This window comes from Hoplias malabaricus, chromosome 11 (genome assembly GCF_029633855.1).
Source record: "Hoplias malabaricus isolate fHopMal1 chromosome 11, fHopMal1.hap1, whole genome shotgun sequence".
Taxonomy (NCBI): Eukaryota; Metazoa; Chordata; class Actinopteri; order Characiformes; family Erythrinidae; genus Hoplias; species Hoplias malabaricus.
In genome coordinates this window covers 4,837,214-4,864,337 of record NC_089810.1, presented here as the reverse complement: position 1 = coordinate 4,864,337, position 27,124 = coordinate 4,837,214, and the positions used below count along the sequence as shown (strand labels likewise).

The window sequence follows — 27,124 nt, the reverse complement described above, 5'->3', positions numbered from 1 at the left end:
TTTTAAGTGTTTGGCTTTACCTGACTCATGATGGACAGAACAGCTCTATCCTCTGTGAGCTTCCATACACAAGACGGATGGAGCTGTCAGCCTCGCTCAGTGTTTGACTGAGTGGCGTGTGTCCTTTCTGAAGTTTATAAATGAGTTTAGCTCCGCTAACAAATGCTATCATTCAAAGAGAGCCATAGTCCGCTGTTGCTTTTTATATGGCACTAACACCTGGAGCTACAGTCATGTGTCAAAGTTAGGACACCCCATGACAATCTTCTTTTTGAACATATTTAAAGATACGGACATCTAAGCTTCATTTGAACAGCACTGAGACGGAGCTTATGGAACTAAACGAATAAAACTGAAGACATTATTTGTAAACATACGTTGTAAAATGTAATGAACAAAAACGTACATTTCTTGTGAGGAAAATGTTATTTCCTGTAGCTACCTACCAGTGTTCGACTGGGAGAAGGTGTTTCCCACTGCTCCATGCAGAATTCTTTCAGCTGTGCGAAGTTTGAGGGGTTTCTTGAATGCACAGCTCACCCCACAGCATCTCAGTAGGATTAAGATCCGGGCTCTGATTTGGCCGTTCCAGAACTCTCCATTTTTTTTTTTTTTTTTTACTTTTGAGCCATTCCTTGGTTGATTCACTGGAATGTTTTGGGTCACGGTCATGTGGCATGGTCCACGTCCACTTCAGCTTCAGTTTTTGGAAAGGTAGTCTCACATTTTCCTCCAGCACCCTCTGGTGAAGAATTCATAGTAGATTCTATGATGCAGCAAAGCAGCCCCAAATCATGACATTTCCATGATATTGGGTTCTTTTGCTCAAATTATATGTTGGTTTGTGCCAGACATGTCTTCTGTCACTGTGCCCAAATAATTCAGCTTTGCATCTTTGTTCCAGAAGTCCTGGTCTCTGTCTAGGGGCTCTCTGGCTAACTTTGGCCTTGTACTGGTTTTTGTGCAGTCTTTTCCTGAGGGTAGATGCATGTACCTTGATATCAACTGTGGCAAGAGCTACTTGTAGGTCCCGTGATGACATTTTACGATTGTTGGAGACTTCTTTACGCATCTTGTGGTCTGCTCTTGGGCTGAACTTCCTAGGAAGGCGAGACCTGGCCGTGTTGGCAGTTGGTTTAAATGTGCTCCACTTGTGGAATGGCGAATTTCCAATTGTTTTGAGATCTTTTTTCCATCCCTTCCCAGACTCGTGTGCATCTATAACCTTCTTTCTGAAGACCTCTTTAGATCTCCACCACTCACTTCAACAATCAAGGGCAAAACGAACTAATGCCTGAGGTTTAAATAAGAGCCTCCTTCCGTGTCCTCTTTAACGATGGTCTAATCATTTGCAGCTGACGTTTTGTAGACATTTTAGGTTCAGGATTTCTGTTGGTTACATGTTTATATGCAATTTCTTCAGTTAAATAAGCTCCATCTCTCATTACTGTTCCAATGAAGCTCAAAGGTTTTCACGGGGTGTCCTCACTTTTTCATTTTCTTGAGACGACCCTGTCCTGGCAAGTTTTATTCAGTAAAAGTATTCAATATTATTAGAGCTCTTGAATCAATACATCAACACCGTTGTTGGTAACAGCATGTTGTGGACAGTAATTTGTTCAACGTAATTAGATTGGTTCGGACACTCGGGGGGGGTAATGGGCTGCTGCAAATCACTTTCAGCTCCTAGAATCTGCTTCAGAAACGACAGCTTTGTGAACATCTTCATAACCCAGAAACCGAGTGCACATTTGTTCTGCAGAATATGTTTCTATGAAATACAGAAGTGTTTACTGGACGTTTAATAGCACAAGACTTAATTAAATCCTTCCCGTTCACGGTAAAGTTGTTTACTGGAAGAGTGCCACCAGACGGTCAGTGAAAATAAAGTCTTTATGTAGCTTTCAATGGAAGAGTAGCTTTAAAGTTGATTTTATTGGGCTTTGGTCTTTCTCAGTGGAACATTAACAAAACGAAGAACTCTTACCATAATAAACTCATTTATATTCATTCTTCATCGTGGCTCGCTGCGCGGTGGAGTGTGAACAGTGCTTGGCCGTGTTCCCAGACTTCCGACATGGAAAGCTAACTGGGGTTTCTCAATGGTTTTATACTTTTTCCCACCCGTTGCTTTTGATGCCAGACAAAACAAATGTATTTATTACAGAGTGGCACTGCAATATATCACAATATAGACACTTGCATTTCTGACACTCAGAGCATTATGGCACTTATGGCACACACACTTAGATTAGAATGTATGGTTCTTTAGACTTGCTTTCGTGATGTCGAGGTCAGGGCTTTGGACCCTGTGTAATTTTCTGAAGAACACCAACTGCTGCTTTGTTTGATTAGACATTTTTCTTATTTTGTTTATTTCCAATGTCTTGACAGCTACACTTCCTTTCTGAACCCTAGTACTGAGGTGTCTTCCCACTGTGAAAGGGTGATCTGTGGACTTTTGTCATCTCTGAAACAATTCAGATTTTGTTGCACAAAGAGCAAAGCTATTACTATAAAATATTTCTTAACCCCAAAATTAATAGCTTCTACTTAACGTCTTCGAATGTGGGGAAATGTTGTCATGTTTGTGTACGTTCAGAAGCTCCATGTCTTTTTAGATGGAATGGTATGTTTCAGGTGAAAAAACAACAACAAACTTTTATTCACTGTTTGAATTACCACAGAAACTCATTTGTAATTCAAGTTGTTTAGTTTTATAGCACGTTCGGTTTGTGTTTATTTTCATGCAGTGTTACGCCCTTGTCCTGTCGTGTCTGTTTTCCCTGCCATGTGCTCACTCAGCACATGGCTCTGTTTGTTATTGTTCATGTCTCCAACCTTGTCTCCGCCCTTGTCCCGCCTCCTTGTCCATCCTCCTCATTATCTGTTCCAGGTGTGTCTTGTCTGTGTCATGTATTTAAGTTCCCTTGCCTCACTACTTGTTTGTCATCATTTGTATTGTTGCGTTTCATGGTTTCCAAGTCTGTCTTAGATTCGTTTCATGTCGTTTCCACCGTCATTGTAGCAAGTCTGTTTCTGTTATTCCTTGTTTCGGTTTGTTTCCTTGTCTGTTCCATCTGTTACTCGTTTTCTTTTTTCCCAAGTCAGTCTGTCTCTGTTTTGTTATAGTTTGCTTTAATAAAGTTCAATGTGTTTTAGCGTGTGCGTCCGCCTCCGTCAGTCCTCCCTCCGCGATTCCTGACATGCAGTTAGTGCTCTCCCGAATTTAGAGTCAGTTCCAGCTACAGCAACATTAAGTCTGTATTACCCACTTATGGAACAGGAATAGAGTAATTTTTCAGCTGATTTTTTTAGAGAAAGAGAATGCCTAGCATTCCAGACCGAGACATTTCTTAAAAATTTGGTTTAACCCATTTACAGACCCTGGGGCTTCGTGAAAACATTAGACCGGTTCTATTCAGGAAATAATAAAACTGATGTTTATACATTTTTAGAGAAATGAATAATAGATCACTTCGTACCTAAGGTTGTGAATGATGTCGTTCAGAAATAATTTGCACTTCCTAATGTTTCCTACAGCCAAATGATTACACCATGTGCATGTTTGTACTGCCCAGTGACCTTGTATTCGCAGACACACACTTGGCCTAAACATTTACCCGAAGTGGTGTATCTTCCATCCTTGGATTCTGCTCAGAACAAAACAGTGGTGTGAAGAAGGAAAGTTTAATTTAATCCCTTCCTCATTTCATAAGAAGAGACCATTCTTCTCTGCTGCTAGACAGATTTCCCATCACTAGACGCGACATACAGCAGCACCACATTTTAATTCCAATCACTGTATATTTGACAACACTTCACACCAGAAACAATCAAAACCACTTTCAAAACATCTTTCCTTTCCTCTTTCGTACCCATTTCAAATCCAGTCGACCCCCTCTGCCCGTCAGTCCTCCAGTCATCCATGCTGTGGCCCAGGGCCAGTGTGAAGTGGACTAATTTCATTAAAGCTGATGGGTTGCAGGCGGTCCCTCTAAACCTCATCCCTGATCCACTTTTAATGGGGACGAATAGCCTGTGAAAATGTCACTGGCCCCTCAGCCCCATGGCCCTCAGTGGAGGCTAATTACGTGAAGAACATGGGAACTGACCCTGTGACCATTTATCTGAGCTTCGCCGCATTTCTCAAATCATGTCCTCTGTAGGGTCACATGATCATGTCCCCCCCTTGTCCCTGGAAGGTTCCCAGCCTCACTCTGCCCTTTCGGCAGAAAGAATCAACAATGAGCCTTCAGCGCAAGCCTGCCCCACTGATGCCGGATGACCACCCTGGGAATGGCTCACCGCTGGTGAGTCTGGTTACCCTACGCCGCGTGACCTCATTTGGCACGGCTGAGCGGTGAGGACACACATGACTTCACACTTTACGGCGTCAAGAGGTTCCCTGGTAGAAAAGGTCACATGCTTGACCTGGTCTGGTCTAATGTGCATCACCTGTCTGTGACTGTGACAGGGCGGTAAAGTGTGTCACACGCACCAGGAGAAGTCAATCCTATGAGAATCCTTTTCTAAATGATTTATTTTCTGGAATGTTCTGCGTAAAAAATGAGAACTGACTGAACATGTAACCAGATTTTAACCATGAATGATTACTTGTATCTGAAATCTAAATAAAGGTTAAAATGAAAAAAGCTGATGTTTAAAATAAAAACAATTAAAAAACTGGTTTGACAACAAGCAAAAACAGGCAGCCATTTTAAGTAGATTGCAACCTGTGATATGCTGAGTTTATTTACAAAAAAGGACACAAACAGTCATTGATGTGAAGCACAATAGCACCTCCTTTTGGAGTAGTCTCTACATTTAGGTGTGAGGAACAGCGCCTCTAGTGGAGCAATACACTCACAGTGAGTGAGTATGTGAGAGAGAGCGTGTGTGTGCATGTGAGTGTTTCTGGTAGTATGAATGTATGATTGAGTGAGTATGTATGTGAGTGAATGAATATGTTTGTGTGTATGTATGAGTGAGTGATTGACTATGATTGATATATGTGAATGAATGTGAGTGTTTGTTTGCTGGAGAGTATGATTGTGAGTGAGAGTGAGTATTTATGCACGTCAGTGGGTGAATGGGTGATTGTGTGTGTATGTGAATGATATGTGGGGAAACTTGTTGCCACTTTTTGACTAAGCAAATCAAGTGAAAGATATTGAGTGAAATATTTTCCCCAGAATAAAGACTCAAATCCTTCTCAGAGCTCCGTGGTAAAGTACAGCTCGGAGTAACACTGCTCCACAGTCCTGCGCTTGACTGGACACCACTGATGAAACGTTGGTGACAGACTCTTTGTTCTTGGATGCGATTGGTCTAAAAGCTTCAAGTCACCTGCAGTCACAGCCAATCACCTGCCCAGTTTATTCTCCTAACTGTCGGCGAGGTGCATGGGTCTTTAGGAGAGTTGAGTTTCTTCTTGATGATGGAGGAGCTGGCGAGAGAGAGTATCAGTTTACTGAGTAAACCCACCGCAGGGTCCGGAACCGGCTCCGGGCCCAGGCTCGGCTCCCTGGGGGCGGTGGTCATCATGCTGAAGTCCGCGTTGGGGGCAGGACTGCTCAACTTCCCCTGGGCCTTCGCCCACGCTGGAGGAATACACTCTGCGCTCACCGTGGAAATGGTCAGTAACTTCAACAACACCCTGGACTTCACTAACACTCAGACTGACCACGGGAATGGCTCTGTGAGGACCTGATGGCCTTCCATGTGGAAATGCTCGTCTTAAGAAATGAAACATGGTCTCAGTGATGTGCTGTTTGAATGTAACACAGATGGAGGAGATATCTGCAGAATGTAACTATGAAGATATACTTGGAAAGTGCAGATATGATGGAGAAGAGACTGTAGAGAGACCAGAGAGACGTCCGCTTGAGACTCTAACTTTAGAGACTTTAATAGTTGATATGACAGCGTGTGTAAGATATGGAGGGATGTGTGTATAAGGACTGTGTAGGTCTGATGAAGAGTGTAGACGACCTATCTGAAGATATGATGTGGAATTTAGTGTCTGTACTTGGAGGGCACTTAATGGAGAATGTAGATATAATAAGAAAAATATATTATATTCTAAGCCCTGAAGAAATGACAGAGAGCTTGAGTTTAGCATTTGGAGACTGAAGATAGAGTGTGGGCCTCTCACAATAGCCATCATTGTGTGGTCGATGTATTGTCCCAGAAATAACTGCGATAAATGAGATACTACTATTGTTTTAAGACCATTTTATGCAAGTGCTGTAATGATAACAGCATAATATTGCAATAAAATTACACAGCTTTAAAGAGCAATGATCTTTTAGCAAAAATGTATTTAATAGTATAGTACAGTACTAAATATCCTAAATATATAAAACATGAATAAAAGCAAGCTTTTAAAGAAGTCAACATAAAGGCTCCAGAATAGAGAGACCAGAGGAAACCAGAGAACAGAACCAGGCGAGTGGCTAAAATACAGGTGACGTTCTCGCTTGTGAAACACCATGTATTGTACATAATATCAATGATGTAGTTATTGTGACAGGCCACATGTGGCAGGCACGTAGGATGTGTGGGTAGGTGAAAGGTTGGTATGACACTGGAAGTCTGCTAAAGATTTTAGATATGGTTTTTAAAATAGTCACAAAGAGCATACAGGTGTTTGGATAGTATATACGCTGTAGAAGAAAACATTTGGAGATCGTATAAATGATGGAGCGTGTGGACATTACTCTTGGAGCGAGCACAGGCTGAATATAACGGAGAGTGTACAAGCTATTTTAAGATGTGGTGTGGAATTTAGTGATTATACTTGGAGACCACGTAATGGAGAGTGTATATGGAATATTTGGAGAGTATGTCGAAGATATATATATGACACTTGAAGGCTAACACTCATTCTGGGGACTCCATTGTTCTGCTGGGGGACTTCAATGCTCACGTAGGTAATGACAGTGAGACCTGGAGGGGCGTGATTGGGAGGAACGGCCCCGCTGATCTGAACCCGAGTGGTGTTCAGTTATTGGATTTCTGTGCTCGTCACAGTTTGTCCATTACGAACACCATGTTCGAACATAAGGGTGTCCACAAGTACACCTGGCATCAGGACACCCTAGGCCGCATTTCGATGATCGATTTTATAGTCGTATCATCTGACCTGCGGCCATATGTTCTGGACACTCGGGTGAAGAGAGGCGCTGAGCTGTCAACTGATCACTACCTTGTGGTGTGTTGGATCAGATGGCGGGGGAGGATGCCGGACAGACCTGGCAGGCCCAAACGTGTGTTGAGGGTTTGCTGGGAACGTTTGGCAGAGGAACCTGTCAGAAAGATCTTCAACTCCCACATCCGGCAGAGCTTCGACTGCATCCCGGGGGAGGCTGGTAACATTGAGTCCGAGTGGGCCATGTTCCGGACCTCCATTGTTGAGGCGGCTGAACGGAGCTGTGGCTGCAAGGTTGTCGGTGCCTGTCGGGGTGGCAATCCCCGCACTCGGTGGTGGACACCCCGGGTGAGGGGGGCTGTCAAGCTGAAGAAAGAGTCCTATCGAGCCTGGTTGGCTCAGGGGACTCCGGAGGCAGCCGACAGATACCGAGGAGCCAAGCGGCTCGCAGCCTCGGCAGTCGCTGAGGCAAAAACTCGGGTGTGGGAGGAGTTCGGTGAGAACATGGAAAACGACTTTCGGTCGGCTCCGAGAAGTTTCTGGCAAACCGTCAGGCGACTCAGGAGGGGAAAGCAGTTTTCCACCAACACTGTATATGGTGGGGGTGGGGAACTGTTGACCTCGACTGGGGACGTCACCAGACGGTGGAAGGAATACTTCGAGGATCTTCTCAATCCCACCGGCACGTCTTCCGCAGAGGAAGCAGAGCTTGGGGACCCCGGGGGGGGCTCGTCTATCACTGGGGCTGAAGTGGCCAAGGTGGTAGGGAAACTCCTTGGTGGTAGGGCCCCGGGGGTGGATGAGGTTCACCCCGGGTTCCTCAAGGCTCTGGATGTTGTGGGGCTGTCCTGGTTGACACGTCTTTGCAACATCGCGTGGACATCGGGGGCAGTGCCTCTGGACTGGCAGACTGGGGTGGTGGTTCCCCTTTTTAAAAAGGGGGATCGGAGGGTGTGTTCCAACTATAGGGGGATCACACTCCTCAGCCTCCCCGGTAAGGTCTATGCGGGGGTACTGGAGAAGAGAGTCCGACCGATAGTTGAACCTCGGATCCAGGAGGAACAATGCGGATTCCGCCCCGGTCGTGGAACACAGGACCAGCTCTTTACCCTCGCTAGGATCCTGGAGGGTGCATGGGAGTTTGCTCAACCAGTCTACATGTGTTTTGTGGATCTGGAGAAGGCATTCGACCGTGTCCCTCGGGGTATTCTGTGGGGGGTGCTCAGGGAGTATGGGGTACTGGGCTCTTTGTTACGAGCTATCCAGTCCCTGTACAAACAGAGCAGGAGTCTGGTTCGTATGGCTGGCAGTAAGTCCGACTGGTTTCCAGTCGGAGTTGGACTCCGTCAGGGCTGCCCGTTGTCACCGGTTCTGTTCACAATTTTTATGGACAGAATTTCTCGGCGTAGCCAAGTGGCGGAGGGTGTCCGGTTTGGTGGTCTCAGGATCCCATGTCTGCTTTTTGCAGATGATGTGGTCTTGTTGGCTTCATCGAGCCGGGACCTCCAGCTCTTGCTGGACCAGTTTGCAGCCGAGTGTGAAGCGGTAGGGATGAGGATCAGTACCTCCAAGTCCGAGTCCATGGTACTCAGTCGGAAAAGGGTGGAGTGCTCTCTCCAGGTTGGAAGTGAGATCCTGCCTCAAGTGGAGGAGTTTAAATACCTCGGGGTCTTGTTCACGAGTGAGGGAAAGATGGAGCGTGAGATTGACAGGCGGATCGGTGCAGCGTCAGCAGTAATGCGGGCTCTGTACCGGTCCGTTGTGGTGAAGAAAGAGCTGAGCAGAAAAGCAAAGCTCTCGATTTACCGGTCAATCTACGTCCCAACCCTCACCTATGGTCACGAGCTTTGGGTAATGACCGAAAGAACGAGATCGCGGGTACAAGCGGCTGAAATGAGTTTTCTCCGCAGGATGTCTGGACTCTCCCTTAGAGACAGGGTTAGGAGCTCGGACATCCGGGAGAGACTCGGAGTGGAGCCGCTGCTCCTCCACGTCGAGAGGAGCCAGTTGAGATGGTTCGGGCATCTGGTTCGGATGCCTCCTGGACGCCTTCCTGGAGAGGTGTTCCGGGCATGTCCAACGGGGAGGAGGCCCCGGGGCAGACCAAGAACACGCTGGAGAGACTATATGTCTCGACTGGCCTGGGAACGCCTCGGTATACCCCCGGAGGAGCTGGCGTCGGTGGCTGGGGAGAGGGAGGTCTGGGTTTCTTTGCTCCGACTGCTTCCCCCGCGACCCGGATCCGGATAAGCGGTGGATAATGGATGGATGGACTTGAAGGCTGTTGGTATAAAGAGAATATTAATGATATTCTGAGCCTGAAGCTATGATGGGGGTAGGGTTGTGGGTATTTGAAAATATATTGGTAAATTATGAAGGTCGATATGACGCTGTACGACTGCATGTCTGTTAGAGACTGTAGATACGATGTACAGAGAGTAAACATAATCAAACTGAGTGTAGGTGTTTGGAAAGCAGATGAGATGTAGATGAAAAGAGTGTGCAGACTAAACATAAGTGTGCGTTAATTTGATGGAGTGTGTGGATAAGATGGGGGGGGGTTATTGAAGAGCACATAATGTAGAGTGTAGATGGTGTATTTGCAGAATGTATATATTAAGAGAGTATGGGGAAGACAGATATGACACTTGAAGCCTGTAGATATACATCCATTCATTATCTGTAACCCTTATCCAGTTCAGGGTCGCAGTGGGTCCAGAGCCTACCTGGAATCATTGGGCACAAGGCGGGAATACACCCTGGAGGGGGCACCAGTCCTTCACAGGGCAACACACACACACACACTTATGAACACTTTTGAGTCGCCAATCCACATACGTGGAGCATGGTAGGAAACCGGAGCACGCGGAGGAAACCCACACAGACACAGGGAGAACACACCACACTCCTCACAGACAGTCACCCGGAGGAAACCCACACAGACACAGAGAGAACACACCACACTCCTCACAGACAGTCACCCGGAGGAAACCTACGCAGACACAGGGAGAACACACCACACTCCTCACAGACAGTCACCCGGAGGAAACCTACGCAGACACAGGGAGAACACACCACACTCCTCACAGACAGTCACCCGGACGAAACCCACACAGACACAGAGAGAACACACCACACTCCTCACAGACAGTCACCCGGAGGAAACCCACACAGACACAGAGAGAACACACCACACTCCTCACAGACAGTCACCCGGAGGAAACCCACGCAGACACAGACAGAGAGAACACACCACACTCCTCACAGACAGTCACCCGGAGGAAACCCACGCAGACACAGGGAGAACACACCACACTCCTCACAGACAGTCACCCGGAGGAAACCCACGCAGACACAGGGAGAACACACCACACTCCTCACAGACAGTCACCCGGAGGAAACCCACGCAGACACAGGGAGAACACACCACACTCCTCACAGACAGTCACCCGGAGGAAACCCACGCAGACACAGGGAGAACACACCACACTCCTCAAAGACAGTCACCTGGAGCAGGACTCGAACCCACAACCTTCAGGCCCCTGGAGCTGTGTGACTGCGACACCACTGTGGCGCCCGTCTGTAGGTATAATGAGAAAATAAATGATATCCTGAACCTGAAGATATGATGAAGTGTAGACATGATGGAGAGCATTGATATGATATTTGGAGAGTTAGATAAAAAGTATGGACAGTGTAGATATGATGCGCAAGGGAGGCACTTGGAAATTGAAGATATGATGGTGAGAACAGATATGATGCTTGGAGCCTGGACACATGATGGAGCCTGTAGATAACTATGAACTATGTGTACATCTCAGCCGGAGTTTCACCTGTGTTTCACCTGCTCTTCCATACCGAGCACTGGGCTTGATGTTGGGTATTTTTGTTGGGCATTCAGGCTGTCCCAGGGTTGCATCATGTCTGTTTAACCACACACAGACACCCTACAGCTGTCGCCCAAGACACGTGTTGCGTAAAGCATTTTCCTTGCTGTATGACAGTTTGATGGAAACTGTCACGGCACGTTTTTTTCTTTTCTCACGTGCAGTTTGTGCACAATCAATGGAAACACAGCTAATACAAAAACCTGTGGTTAAAATGGACAGTCTCTCAGAAGACTGGAGTAATCCTTACCTGCTATCATTAAATTAACAGGTTGGACGTGACTGATGATGGATAGGTATGAACTGTATATAGAGGCTGACGATTGAATGCATGCATTGAGCGTGTGCCGGATGTTATAAATCTAGATGTGTGTGGCTATCATGTTATAAATAGAAGCTAACCTGTCTCCTTCACTGCGCTTTCCTCTCGTTCTCAGATGTCTCTTGTGTTCCTCGTTAGCGGACTGGTCATCCTGGGCTACTCCTCCTCTATCAGTGGACAGAACACGTACCAGGCTGTGGTGCGGCATGTGTGTGGGCCTGCCATAGGAAAGCTTTGTGAGATCTGCTTCGTCTTCAACCTCTTCATGATCTCCGTGGCCTTTTTGGTGATCGTGGCAGACCAGCTTCAGAAACGTAAACGACTCTCACTCGTCATGATCAGATAGACCTGACTTGTATAACGCTTTAATGCCTCCCATCTCTTTGTCTCGCCTGTGTCGCAGTGTGGGTCTCCGTACATGAAGTGTTCACAGGCTCCAGTGACAGTGAGGCGCCTCATCACTGGTACACGGACCAGAGGTTCACCCTCTTCCTCTTATGTCTCTTCCTCATCCTCCCTCTCTCCATCCCTAAAGAGATTGGGATACAGAAGTACATCAGGTGAGACTATTTAATCTGAATGGCTGCTAAAAATGTGGCACACGTTGATTAAATGTTGGCTAAAAGGGACGAGGGAAATGTAGACATTAACGTATTGTGGAGATATGAAAAAAAAAACTAATGTTAGACTCAGGGTTGAACAGAGCTAATCTCCACCGTCCCCTCACAGGCCACACCCACATTTCTTCCCGAAAAACTGGGTGACGTTATCCTTTCCTTCCAACCTGCAACAGCGTGGACTGCTGCTCAGTTCACAACCGATTAGAGAGTTGGACTGAACCATTCCATGCAATCAGAGGGGGAGAATCAAAACAGATGATCTGGAGAAAATTATAAAGAGATGTTTTAATGCTTTAAATAAACTATTACACGAATGAAGACAGTTAAAGTTTTAATATATTTTTAGGGCTTATCTCACGCAGTCCAATAAAAAATTCCCCCCCATACGGCCTCACACGTAGCCTCACTCTCAGGTGCATATTGCGACAATGCTGATGTAGGGCCCACCAGGTAGAGCAGGATACACACAATGGCAAACATCTGGAAGTAAGGGACTTGTCATTCGTGGTCAGTTTCTCTTTGGTGATATTAGAGAAAGATTTTTTGTGAGTTGCGCCCTCTAGTGGATGGATTGCTAAACATCCATGTCGACATAAAGGATGCGTAGATGTGGGCTTAGTGTGAATCAAACTCATTCGATTTCCCTACGTAAAGAGCAGGAATGAGGTTTAAGGGGATGTTTTGGATCAGCACCACACCCTGAGTGCAGTATTCACTATAACCCCCTACTGTTTTCAGTGCCTTGTCATTAACACAGTGAGCCGATGCTATCATCTTTATTACTACAATAGCTCATTTCTTATGAAGTCCTTCTGTGTGTAGATGTTGTCTCAGAATGCCTTGTGGTTGTTTTTGTGTGTGTGTGTTTGTCTGTAGTGTGTTAGGCACGGTAGCCGCCTCATATTTGACTATTGCAATCATTGTAAAGTATTATACACGAGCAATTCCAGACGTCCACCTCTCAACTTTATACAGCAGTGGGTAAGTATTAGATCGCTTCTGTTTTTCAATAATCAATATTGTTTGATTTACTGAGCAATAATGTACGCTAGCCTTTATTTACTGTGGATTTAATGCAGTGGAAATAATTTCAGGGCAATTGTCTTCTAAGCCACTGTCTACAAATTTGAAAATGAACATAATCAATGCCCATAAGGCAGGGGGAAGCTTTAAAGGTGTGATTTCGGCAGTGTGGAGTGTTATTTAACAGGACATACTATAGTAAAAGCACTGGTTGAAGCAATGTTCACATTAATTTCACATCATGAGACAAGTCTTCCCAGTCATTATGTGTTTTACTGAGTTGGTAAATGTGGGATAAATTTGCCGTTCTGATTTTGCAACACAGAGACTTTAGAATTGTCCCATTCTCTCCTCTGAGCTCCTCCAATCACAGCCCTGGACTCAACAAACAACAACAGAAGCATAGAATTACTGAGTAAAAATGGAGGAAACTAGAACGGAGAAGAAAGAGAACTGAGTGAAAAAAAAACAACACACTGACTGTTTTACACTTGCACTGAACTGAGCTGTGGCTCATTCTCCTTTAAAGGAACAGTTGCTGCAACCAGTCGATATGAACAGGGCTTTTTAGGTTTTAAAGATTTTTAGCCGCAACAAAAGTCTGAGTGAGGTCACTTCTGCCAAAAAGGGCATCACTAAGTATTGACTCTGTAAGTGTCCAAACCTTTGCACAGGTCAGATTTAGTCATTCACCTTCATCAACTGCTTCATCTTAATAAAGCCGTTTTAAAGTAAAATTATTGGTTGCAGGAACACACCCTGGACAGAGGGCCGGTCAGTCGTAGGCCACACTGAAGAAGGTTTCAGTAGGGTGACCATATCTGAGATGGTGAAAAAGAGGACGAGTCTCAAGGGGGCGTCTCGCCCCTCACTGCCGTTGTATGTTTAGCTGAACCTATGTGTACTCTTAGGTCCTTTACACCTTTATTTGCTACACAAAACATGGGAATTTCTTTTTTAATTCATCCGAGAACTTACATTTACGTTTCGGCACAGCTGCTCGAGCATAGGTACATGAGCTTTGCCTGAGGTAAACAAGGACTACTGACGTGCAGACTGACCAATTAAATGTTTACAGAGAAGGTTATCGACCAATAACGGTAGCTCTACAGTCACCCCGTCCAATCAGAGGATTTTAGGCTACTTCACCACGCCCCCTTCTCACTCAAGCGAACCAATCAGAGTAGGGGAGGGCGGGACTAGTTTGTGAACGAAACTTCTCGAAGTTCTATGTAAGCTCAAAAAATCCCGGACGTTTGTGAAATTCCGCCCGGACATTTTTTTAAGTCTAAAAAAGAGGACATGTCCGGGTAAAAGAGGACGTCTGGTCACACTAGTTTCATATTGTAAACAAACAAACACTTGTATGTCCATTTTAAGGAAGCTAATGCTAACCATGCACAAGAAGACTTTTAAAAGCCTGAAGTCTGAGTGTCTCTCACACCTACAGAAGAGTTTTTTTTTTATTTTTATTGGAAATTAAAAAGCGGAAATTATTTTATTCAACTGGTAATCTGTATGCGAGAGTGAAATGGCTAAAACTGTTGTTTGGTTTAAACCCTCAGTCACAGTAGACTGGAAGATTGGCGATGCCAACATTTCATTTTGTTGCCGTTAGCTCACAAAAGGTAGCGGCTAACTCGGCAACCATAAACAATAAAACACAAATACCACAACAGACCACATACCAGGCTGCCTTGTGTTAAAGGACCATTTTATTATGTGCGCACATGTTATCAAGATTCATGTTTACATACAGCTACAGCTAGCGCTAGTTTTGGATCGACTGTACAGCTACAGAAAGCCCCACCCCTTTAGAGTCTCTGTGGCCAAAGCAACAGCCCTAGTGGCCAAAGACACAAATTCATGTGGCAAAGTTCCCCAAACTGTACTGTAATTTCACTCATGTCTCTGACGCAAAAACACAGAAGCGAATTTCATTCCATTTGCCAAGGGCCAAAGCTTAATGTCGGCGTTAGCTAACACAGCTTTACTATGTTATCTATTACTATGTTAACAATCACAACAATCAAAGACACTCTGGTAAAACTATCCATGTGTAAAATATATAAAAACTCAAGCCTTCAGCAAAAGGATAACATTAATGTTGCACTAAATTACTCTTCTATTATGTACACTGTTTAAAGTTCTAAGAATAACTTAACGAGAACAGGGCAGACCTCATACTGCGCTGGTGTCTGGCCTTTTACCTCCTAGGATCAGCTCCTGGACCTCAATGTTCAGCGTCATTCCTACCATCTGCTTTGGCTTTCAGGTGAGTGAGCGCTGGCCGTAATGACCGTGGGGTGATGGGAGTCCCTGACGATGCTGTTTTTTTGTATTGCCATTTTACCTGGGGGTGAGGCACTAAAGCACTTAAATTCCTTCATAGAATGCCATTATTCTTATGGCAAGGGCTCATAGCTCCCAACCGTCGTTAAGGTGAGGTGAGGTGAGGGGGAAGCTGCGAAAGAACGATACATTTCAGAGGTTTTATATATTGCTTTCCAAGTAACCAAGGCAGCGCACTGGGGGTTATCAGAAGTGTAATAAAAGGTGAGTGTAAGGCCACATACAAGTACAGGAGCCCTGTGCACCCATCGCTGGAGGCTGATGGATTACAGGCCAGGGATGGGATGAGGAAAGGAAAAGGAATATTGAAAGAGCTCTGTGAGAAATGAGGTGGCTAGGTGGAAGATATTTTTTTCGCTCCTCTTACAGGATGGAGGCTTAATGAGCATGTCTGTGTGCAGGAATCGGGTTTGACTCGCTGGTGAAACAGACATGTCTTATTCTAATGGGAGTATATCTGTTTTCAGTGTTCAGGTGGCAACTTTTTCTTATTTCTCATTGCAGAGAGGATAAATATGCAGGGGAAACACTGCCATTTTGGACAGAGCAGGAGTTATAATTGCTTGTACTATTCCAGGAGCTAATTTTGGTCATCTTCTGTCCAGTTAGGTCTAACATTGTAATATTCCAATTGAAGATGTGGTCTTACACTAGAGTGTGGGACGTTTATTTATGAAGATTTGATTGCATTCATCCACGTAAACATCAGTGAGGTCAGGTCCTGATGTTGGAAGATTATTTCTGGATTACACATGGGTCTCCATTAGTGCAGAGAACACAGCTCCTCTGCTCCACAGCCCAATGTTGAGGGGTTTTATACATCTTTGCCCAGTATTTGGTATTGGCTTAATGACTTTAAGCAACAAAGTTATGGCGTCAAAATAGGTTCTAAAGTTCTGAGAACCAAAAAAACAAAATCCATAACCAATTAATTATATTTTGTAATTGAGAAATCTCTCATTAATATTGAGTTATAAAAACAGGTTTGTAACGAGAATATTTCTGTATTTAATCGTCTAAGTTGAGTTTAATGTTCTTGAAGAACTCGTTTTTATTTTCATTCGGCCGTTTCTGACTTCCGCTTCTCTCAGTCTCGCTTTCGCCTCTAGAAGTTTCTCGCTTTTGACTTTTGACAAGGGAGGGCGGGATCTAGACAGTCATTGGCTGCTGAAGTTAAACCCCGCCCACGCAGCCCATTCTGCACTTCCTAACTCTGATTGGAAAATGACTCTAAGCTTCTATGAGGAACTGTGCATTAAAAAAACATAAAAGACATAATCGTTAATAAATATTTGATATGGCTTACCCGTGTTTGCCGGTGTGGAGTCTAATTGTACTCACCCCCCCCGCCCCGCCCCGCCCCGCCCCGCCCCGCCCCGCCCTTATTCCCCTTTCCAGGGACCCCTGGGCAGCTGACGTTACGCATGATTAAAAATCTTTTTCCGATCAGGGTAAGATTGGCGCGCTCTCGCTGACGTAGCGGGGTGTGCAGAATCGGTTGAGTGGGCGGGGCTTAACTTCAGCAGCCAATGAATATCTAGATCCCGCCCCTGTCAAAAGAGAGAAACTTCTGGAAGCTAAAGCGCGACTGAGAGAAGCACAACTGAGAAAAGGTGGAATGAAAGCGAAAACGGATTCTTCAACAATATTAAACTCAAAATAGTCTAAATACAGGAATATTATGATTACCACACCACCCAGGGTTGGGATAAAATCACATTTGATCTTACACTTGTCCATTTCCAATCAGTACAGCTGTATTTTATTTGACATCGTTCCAGTAAAAACCTTCTGTGTAGTTTTGAAGGAGATAGTGATAAACAAAACGCCTTGTTATTTATGTTAAACTCTGGGATGTTTATGTACTTTGTGCCTTACTTAAAAGTATTTTTAACCTCCAGTGCCATGAGGCCTGTATTGCCATCTACAGCAGCATGGAGAATAAGAAGCTCTCGCACTGGGTCGTCATCTCTGTGGTGTCTATGTTCTTCTGCCTGGTCATCTACTCCCTCACCGGTGAGACGAGCTCTCTAACAAAACCATTTCTAGTCTCAGTGTTTTAATATCACTTCACAGGTGTGGTGTGTGCTGTATGACCACGTAGTTATACAGCTCTGTTTCTAAATGCTACAGTGAAAAACAAACATAACACAGTATTAGATATGTTCAGAAATTGACAAATCAAGAGTGAAGTTAAAATTATGATGAATAACGCTTAAAGAAATCATGAAAACACATTTTGGGGCATCATAACTGAACATGAATTATGTAAAAACATAAATCTGTAAACTACTGCAATATTATATACAATTAAAAATATCTTTGTGATGAGGTCAGTGAATCTGCCCTATCACCAACACTGTGGGATTTATATTAATGCATATACGCATGTTACCTTGTGTCTCTGGTCCTGTTCCTGGGGGGAGTAGTGGCCGAAGGGCTCATGGGGAAGTATAGCGAGGGGGGAGAGAGCTAAACCTGTAAGGAACCTGTAAAAGAAAAAGTAAACAAGTTAAAACTATGTACGTACTGTAAATACTCACCTGTGAATTGGGAATAAGATTTGCATTTAATATCTGTCGATGGTTGTATTGTTGTGCATGAATGTTCTCAAGTTAACTGTGTTACCCCTCCGTCAGAGTTGGGTTAGTCCAGTTAGAAGAGGGGCGGGGCTAAGTTACCAATAGGGGATAGAAACCTGCAGTAAAGGGGAGAGCTGGAGGGAATAGACGGGGTAGACCTACAGCTAAAGGAAGATTAGGGGTTGTCTACGAGGTGTCGCTGTCTCTGACAGTAATTGGCTGTCTGTGAGGAGTGTGGTGTGTTCTCCCTGTGTCTGCGTGGGTTTCCTCCGGGTGACTGTCTGTGAGGAGTGTGGTGTGTTCTCCCTGTGTCTGCGTGGGTTTCCTCCGGGTGACTGTCTGTGAGGAGTGTGGTGTGTTCTCCCTGTGTCTGCGTGGGTTTCCTCCGGGTGACTGTCTGTGAGGAGTGTGGTGTGTTCTCCCTGTGTCTGCGTGGGTTTCCTCCGGGTGACTGTCTGTGAGGAGTGTGGTGTGTTCTCCCTGTGTCTGCGTGGGTTTCCTCCGGGTTACTCTCTGTGAGGAGTGTGGTGTGTTCTCCCTGTGTCTGCGTGGGTTTCCTCCGGGTGACTGTCTGTGAGGAGTGTGGCGTGTTCTCCCTGTGTCTGCGTGGGTTTCCTCCGGGTGACTGTCTGTGAGGAGTGTGGTGTGTTCTCCCTGTGTCTGCGTAGGTTTCCTCCGGGTGACTGTCTGTGAGGAGTGTGCTGTGTTCTCTCTGTGTCTGGGTGGGTTTTCTCTTGGTGACTGTCTGTGAGGAGTGTGTTGTGTGTTTCCTCCGGGTGACTGTCTGTGAGGAGTGTGGTGTGTTCTCTCTGTGTCTGCATGGGTTTCCTCCGGGTGACTGTCTGTGAGGAGTGTGGTGTGTTCTCCCTGTGTCTGTGTGGGTTTCCTCCGGGTGACTGTCTGTAAGGAGTGTGGTGTGTTCTCCCTGTGTCTGTGTGGGTTTCCTCCGGGTGACTGTCTGTGAGGAGTGTGGTGTGTTCTCCCTGTGTCTGCATGGGTTTCCTCCGGGTGACTGTCTGTGAGGAGTGTGGTGTGTTCTCCCTGTGTCTGTGTGGGTTTCCTCCGGGTGACTGTCTGTAAGGAGTGTGGTGTGTTCTCCCTGTGTCTGTGTGGGTTTCCTCCGGGTGACTGTCTGTGAGGAGTGTGGTGTGTTCTCCCTGTGTCTGCGTGGGTTTCCTCCGGGTGACTGTCTGTGAGGAGTGTGGTGTGTTCTCCCTGTGTCTGCATGGGTTTCCTCCGGGTGACTGTCTGTGAGGAGTGAGGTGTGTTCTCTCTGTGTCTGTGTGGGTTTAGTCCGGGTGCTCCGGTTTCCTCCCATGGTCCAAAAAAATACGTTCGTAGGTGGATTGGTGACCCAAGTGTCCGTAGGTGTGAGTGTGTGAGTGAGTGTGTGTGAGTGTGTGTGTCGCCCTGTGAAGGACTGGCACCCCCTCCAGGGTGTATTCCTGCCTTGCGCCCAATGATTCCAGGTAGGCTCTGGACCTACCGCGACCCTGAACTGGATAAGGGTTACAGATAATGAATGAATGAATGAATAATCAGTGCAGTAGATGGAACTGAGATAATGACAAACTAGTCTGTTTAGTCCTAACCTGATGTTTTTCATTCTTTTTCTGGTACCACTCTTTGTCGTAACGTCATCAGGTGTGTTATTTTGAACAAAAATGATCACAGAGTGAGTTACTTTCGAGTCCAGCCTGTTCTCTGCTGAGTGAACCCTCACCTTTTCATCTGCACTCACCACACTTCAGTTTAGACATCACAACAATCTTGATTCAGCATTTACTCTCTGTACTGTACTGTTCTTTCATAGTTCCACACATGACTATTGTGTGGAGGTGTGGGGGAACACACAAAACTAACACTAAACCAATGTCAAGCTACAGAAGAAAGCTATAAGAATTATAACTTGATCCGATTACTTTGAACTTATCAACACATTATTTACTCGTTTAGATGCTCTAAAATTCAGAGACCTAGTGAGCTATAAAACTGCACAATTAATGTATGCAGCACAACACAGTTTACTTCCCACCTGTGTTCAGAAGATGAAATTAAAGACAGCAGATATGATCTTAGGAGAAGAGTTATGTGTAAAAAACAGAGCAAGGCCAAACATAAAAGATTTATATACCTCAAAGGGTTAATTTGTGAAATAGTTGGGATAAGGAATTAAGAACGTGTAGCTCACATTTCAAGAATGAACAAAATTAAAACATGAGATTGTAAACAGTTATAAAACCGACGGATGATTATTATTGGGTTTAAAAAAGTGTGGCATTCCTTCTGTTGTGGTTTTATTTCAACGTCCAAAAACAGAAGTGAAGGACTATATATCAGTGAGGTAAAAAGGGTTGGAAATAGTTATAAATAAACTAATTACTAACGAGCTAACTAATTAACTAAACGTTCTTATGATTTCTGATGAAGTGCTAATGTTATAAAATGTCAAATTGTGTTAAATCTGGTTCAGCTGCTGGAAGGAAAATTAAATCAGAATATTGATCCAGGTCTCTGTTAATGCTACACAGTTAGCCGTATTTATCTGACTGGTGTTGTACAGGCCGGTGTGCTGTGTATATTGTTGTAGATGTTTAGCCGCCCTGGTCAGACTACATGTTGTCAGTGGTCTAATTGTAAATAAGCAAACATCGTCTACAGAGTACAATGTTGTGCATATTTTAATGCACATTTATGCTTTGTTTTTTTGGGAAAAACAAATTTGTGGCACATCATTTTTCAGTGAATCAATAACAGCAAAACAAACTTTGCACAGGGAGTGATATTTAAGTTTGTTTCTTGTAACTTTAAGTTAAACTTGAACCTACACATTTTGTTCAGTATTTGTCTTTTATTTATAATTGTATTTATTATAAATGTAATGTCTTATTTTTAGTTACTTATTTCAATTTTTGTATTCATTTTGGAAGATTTTTAGTAAGGACTCTAAATATACTACTACTGCCTCTATTAAAACTGTTTGTATATGAAACTATACGATTTCCAACTATGTATTTTATAAATCATGTTAAATCAGTTGAATTCATATGGATATAATAATAGTAATAATAATAATAATATAGATGTTTTCAGTATCCATCTTCTGGTATGAACTTGTACACGTCTCTTTAGGGATCTATGGGTACCTGACCTTTGGGAGGAACGTTGCTGCTGATGTTCTGATGTCGTACGGTGAAGCTGATCTTGTAATGATCATTGCCAGGCTGCTGTTTGGAGTCTCAATCATCACCATTTACCCCATTGTCCTTCTGCTGGGAAGGTAACAGGTGACACTTGTCTTTTCAAAATGTAGTGTATGTTTTTTTCTTCTTTAAGTTAGAGGCACACTGTATGTGTTTTATGTTTAAGCTGGACACAGTGGCACACATCCATGTTTTTAGGTAATCTGTTAATTCAACAGATAATTCAACAGATACTGGGCTCTCTGCATCTCAAGCAGCTTCCTCTACCTCCTTCACTTTTCAGTCAGAGAGAGACAGCGTGACCTGCTTCAGAGCCTGTGGTGACAGATTATTCTCAGGCGCTTCTTGTTCTCTGCTGTGTGTGTGTATATATTTGTCACACTGGTCTCAGCCCTGTGCTCTGTCTGGTATTGAATGGGAACATGTAGAGACGTTTATATCCTCTTGTACACTTGTGTGTCATGTGTATTATCCATTTTATGTTATTAATGTAGCCAATGCGTGTCAATTTTTGCTCACTTTCATCATTAATTTATTCTTTAATTGTCTGTAAGCGCATATCCAGTTCAGGGTCGCAGGGGGTTCAGAGCCTACTCTGAATTACTGGACGTAAGGTAGGAACACACCCCTGAGGGGGCGCCAGCCACTTCAGCCTATGGACACTTATGAGTAGCCAATCCACCTACCAATCCGGAAACCGGAGCACCCGGAGGAAACCCACGCAGACAGAGAGAGAACACACCACACTCCTCACAGACAGTCACCCGGAGGAAACCCACACAGACACAGGGAGAACACACCACACTCCTCACAGACAGTCACCCAGAGGAAACCCACGCAGACACAGAGAGAACACACCACACTCCTCACAGACAGTCACCCGGAGGAAACCCATGCAGACACAGAGAGAACACACCACACTCCTCACAGACAGTCACCCGGAGGAAACCCATGCAGACACAGGGAGAACACACCACACTCCTCACAGACAGTCACCCGGTGGAAACTCACACAGACACACGGAGAACACACTACACTCCTCACAGACAGTCATCCGGAGGAAACCCACGCAGACACAGGGAAAACACACCACACCCCTCACAGACAGTCACCCGGTGGAAACCCACACAGACACACGGAGAACACACTACACTCCTCACAGACAGTCACCCGGAGGAAACCCACACAGACACACAGAGAACACACCACCCTCCTCACAGACAGTCACCCGGAGGAAACCCACACAGACACAGGGAGAACACACCACACTCATCACAGACAGTCACCTGGAGGAAACCCACGCAGACACAGAGAGAACACACCACACTCCTCACAGACAGTCACCCGGAGGAAACCCATGCAGACACAGAGAGAACACACCACACTCCTCACAGACAGTCACCCGGAGGAAACCCATGCAGACACAGGGAGAACACACCACACTCCTCACAGACAGTCACCCGTAGGAAACCCACGCAGACACAGGGAGAACACACCACACTCCTCACAGACAGTCACCCGGTGGAAACCCACACATACACACGGAGAACACACCACACTCCTCACAGACAGTCACCCGGAGGAAACCCACACACAGAGAACACACCACCCTCCTCACAGACAGTCATCCGGAGGAAACCCACACGGACACAGGGAGAACACACCACACTCCTCACAGACAGTCACCCGGAGGAAACCCACACAGACACAGAGAGAACACACCACACTCCTCACAGACAGTCACCTGGAGGAAACCCATGCAGACACAGGGAGAACACACCACACTCCTCACAGACAGTCACCCGGTGGAAACCCACACAGACACAGGGAGAACACACCACACTCCTCACAGACAGTCATCCGGAGGAAACCCACGCAGACACAGGGAGAACACACCACACTCCTCACAGACAGTCACCCGGAGGAAACCCACACAGACACATGGAGAACACACTACACTCCTCACAGACAGTCACCCGGAGGAAACCTACGCAGACACACAGAGAACACACCACCCTCCTCACAGACAGTCACCCGGAGGAAACCCACACAGACACAGGGAGAACACACCACACTCCTCACAGACAGTCACCCGGAGGAAACCCACACAGACACAGGGAGAACACACTACACTCCTCACAGACAGTCATCCGGAGGAAACCCACGCAGACACAGGGAGAACACACCACACTCCTCACAGACAGTCACCCGGTGGAAACCCACACAGACACACGGAGAACACACTACACTCCTCACAGACAGTCACCCGGAGGAAACCTACACAGACACACAGAGAACACACCACCCTCCTCACAGACAGTCACCCGGAGGAAACCCACACAGACACAGGGAGAACACACCACACTCCTCACAGACAGTCACCCGGAGGAAACCCACACAGACACAGGGAGAACACACCACACTCCTCACAGAGAGTCACTCGGAGGAAACCCACACAGACACAGGGAGAACACACCACACTCCTCACAGACAGTCACCCGGAGGAAACCCACACAGACACAGGGAGAACACACCACACTCCTCACAGACAGTCACCCGGAGGAAACCCACACAGACACAGGGAGAACACACCACACTCCTCACAGACAGTCACTCGGAGGAAACCCACACAGACACAGGGAGAACACACCACACTCCTCACAGACAGTCACCCGGAGGAAACCACACAGACACAGGGAGAACACACCACACTCCTCACAGACAGTCACCCGGAGGAAACCCACACAGACACAGGGAGAACACACCACACTCCTCACAGACAGTCACCCGGAGGAAACCCACACAGACACAGGGAGAACACACCACACTCCTCACAGACAGTCACCCGGAGGAAACCCACACAGACACAGGGAGAACACACCACACTCCTCACAGACAGTCACCCGGAGGAAACCCACACAGACACAGGGAGAACACACCACCCTCCTTACAGACAGTCACTCAGAGGAAACCCACACAGACATAGGGAGAACACACCACACTCCTCACAGACAGTCACCCGGAGGAAACCCACGCAGACACAGGGAGAACACATCACACTCCTCACAGACAGTCACCCGGAGGAAACCCACACACAGAGAACACACCACCCTCCTCACAGACAGTCATACGGAGGAAACCCACACGGACACAGGGAGAACACACCACACTCCTCACAGACAGTCACCCGGAGGAAACCCACACAGACACAGGGAGAACACACCACACTCCTCACAGAGAGTCACTCGGAGGAAACCCACACAGACACAGGGAGAACACACCACACTCCTCACAGACAGTCACCCGGAGGAAACCCACGCAGACACAGGGAGAACACATCACACTCCTCACAGACAGTCACCCGGAGGAAACCCACACACAGAGAACACACCACCTTCCTCACAGACAGTCACCCGGAGGAAACCCACACACAGAGAACACACCACCCTCCTCACAGACAGTCATACGGAGGAAACCCACACGGACACAGGGAGAACACACCACACTCCTCACAGACAGTCATCCGGAGGAAACCCACACGGACACAGGGAGAACACACCACACTCCTCACAGACAGTCACCCGGAGCGGGACTCGAACCCACAACCTCCAGGTCCCTGGAGGCTGCACAGTTCATCATGAAGTTATTAAATTAAACCAACTTGATCATCTCATGCATTACAGGAGTAATCCAAATCTTAAAAGAACAAAAACACTTGTATCTCATGCCGTTGTTTGAACTGTTAAGGTTAGAAACCTTTGGTGTAATGTTAATGACCACAGCATTGAGAAATAAATCATGTTAAATATTAAATCAGATGCCCATGGATTTTAGGAAAGTTTAATTTAATTTATGCTTTTGAAGATAAATGTTGTGTTTAAAGGACTCCCCTGCGTGTGTTTTCTCAGGTCAGTGATTCAGGATCCGTTGCTGCAGTGCAGAGGGAAGTATTCCATAGTTACAAATTTCTTTGAGACCTGCACCAGAGTCGTCCTGACCGTGACATGGATCATCACCACTCTCCTCGTCGCTGTTTTCGTCCCAGACATCAGCAAAGTCATCAGCGTTATCGGTGGAATTAGTGCCTTCTTCATCTTCATATTCCCAGGTCTGAGAGCTACCACAGTGGTTCATACACTGCATTCCTGTCTCTCTGTCTCTCTCCGCTGAAGCTGAATAAGAAGTGACACTGTATGTACTGTCACTGATGAGCAACAGGATTTATCCAGCTGCAGAGTAATGCCTTGTTAGTTAGAGACAATCAGAAGGCCCCTCTGGGGAAGTCTTTAGGCAGCTGTGAATGGTACCCACTCAGTCAGTTTCCACCCATGCCTGACGGTGATGTTTTACACAATGTATTTTCATAACTGTTGATTCTTATTGCAGGACTGTGTTTAATATTTGCCATGCAATCACAGCCTGTGTCTGCGAGACTGAGGTGAGAGGAATGTGAGGCAGTTTTTTTTTTTCCAAATTACCATATCTGTTTGCTATTTTAAGCTTTCTGCAGTCTCCTGAGATGAAATGTGTCACTCTCTCTCTCTCTCTGTGTGTGTGTGTGTGTGTTTACAGGTTGGTACTGATAGCATGGGGAGTCATCACTCTCTTATGTGGCACCTTCATCTTTGGGCAGAGCACCTCCATTGCCATCATGCAGGTCTTGAACAAGCTGTAGTCTTTCATTATTTGGAACGCTTCTTCTTCAAGGGGTTTTGAATGTTTTATCCACTCCCTTCTGCATGTTGCTGGGATGTCATTGTTATTTATATATGTGAGGTGTTATATTTTATATTTCCCCGTGTGTATGACATGCAACATTTGATCACTTCCATGGCACTGGTTCAGGTTGGTGGTGAAAGTTGAAAGCACCTCTAGCATAACTGGGAGAACACGGAAACACACCCACTTTAGTGTGGTTATCATTGTATAATGTGCTGATGGTATTTTGCTCCCTCCAGGGTGTATTCCTGCCTTGCGCCCAACGATTCCAGGTAGGCTCTGAACCCACCGTGACTCTGAACTGGATAAGCGTTTACAGATAATGAATGTACTGATGGTATTTTTTGTAAAGGACAGTGTGGCAGTTCTCAGTCGTAGTGGTTTTACTAGTGTTCATTGTTTTGAAAGACATTCCACTGCAGTGTGTTCCACTTCATTCAGACATCGGTGGTAGGAAGTAGTTATTTGTCAGTACATTAGTTCTTGTCCTCGTTCCCGTTGTGATACTTTTGAGGTGAGGAAACTTTCACAACCCCCTCAACTCACATTCTCTGATTCAATTGGTCAGTGTTGACCCATTTTCAAAAAACATGTATCTCCATTTTTTGCATTTTTTAGTTTACTACATGATTTGAACACAGTGGCTGTCCACATCACGTGAAAATATCATAAAGAATGAACCCATATAAATGCTCCAAAATTACTGGGAATAGCCTTTATTTTCACATTCACTTGAGAGTTAAGGTTGTTTTCCTTCTCCTGTAAAGTTACTATTTTAGGATGTACACGTTTTTAATTGGACAGTGACGAGGTTTACAAATGTGTTTCCTGATGCCTGAAATATGGCTTAATGCGGGTTTGACTCCCACCGTGTAACTACTCTTTTACACATTCCTTTAAGCCCCACTCTCTGGTCATTTCAGATTTTAGGAAGTGAAATGTCTGTATGTCGTAGACCTCACAGCCCCCGGTGTCTATCACCCCCACTGTAAAGACATCAGAGCTGTCGAGTTATTCAGCGCTGCACTTTCAGCTTTCATTTACACACAACCTACCAGCCTCCGAAAGTTTCCTAGCGCAGTGTTGAGCCTGCAGTAGAAATGACAGAGGCTCTGTTCTCCCTATTACAGCACACTGAAGTATCACAATGATTTGAAGCTGTAATTTTAAGGTGTTTAAGGTACTTTTAGCTTACTCCATTCAGGAAGGTTTAAAAACAAAAGACAAAACCAGACGTCATTCACTTTAGACCTTTAATTTTAT

The 27,124-nt window shown here is 45.6% G+C and overlaps 1 protein-coding gene across 1 annotated transcript; it reads left to right on the top strand.

Moving 5' to 3' along the window:
- Positions 1–5,440: 5,440 nt before the first annotated feature.
- Positions 5,441–27,123, top strand: slc38a8a (solute carrier family 38 member 8a). Its single transcript, XM_066685347.1, has 10 exons — positions 5,441–5,638; positions 11,478–11,676; positions 11,766–11,922; positions 12,859–12,963; positions 15,223–15,280; positions 17,259–17,373; positions 21,072–21,219; positions 25,051–25,250; positions 25,529–25,580; positions 25,715–27,123. The coding sequence occupies exons 1-10, from the start codon at positions 5,441–5,443 to the stop codon at positions 25,815–25,817; spliced, it is 1,335 nt and encodes a 444-aa protein (XP_066541444.1). The 3' UTR covers positions 25,818–27,123.
- The last annotated feature ends 1 nt before the right edge of the window (position 27,124 follows it).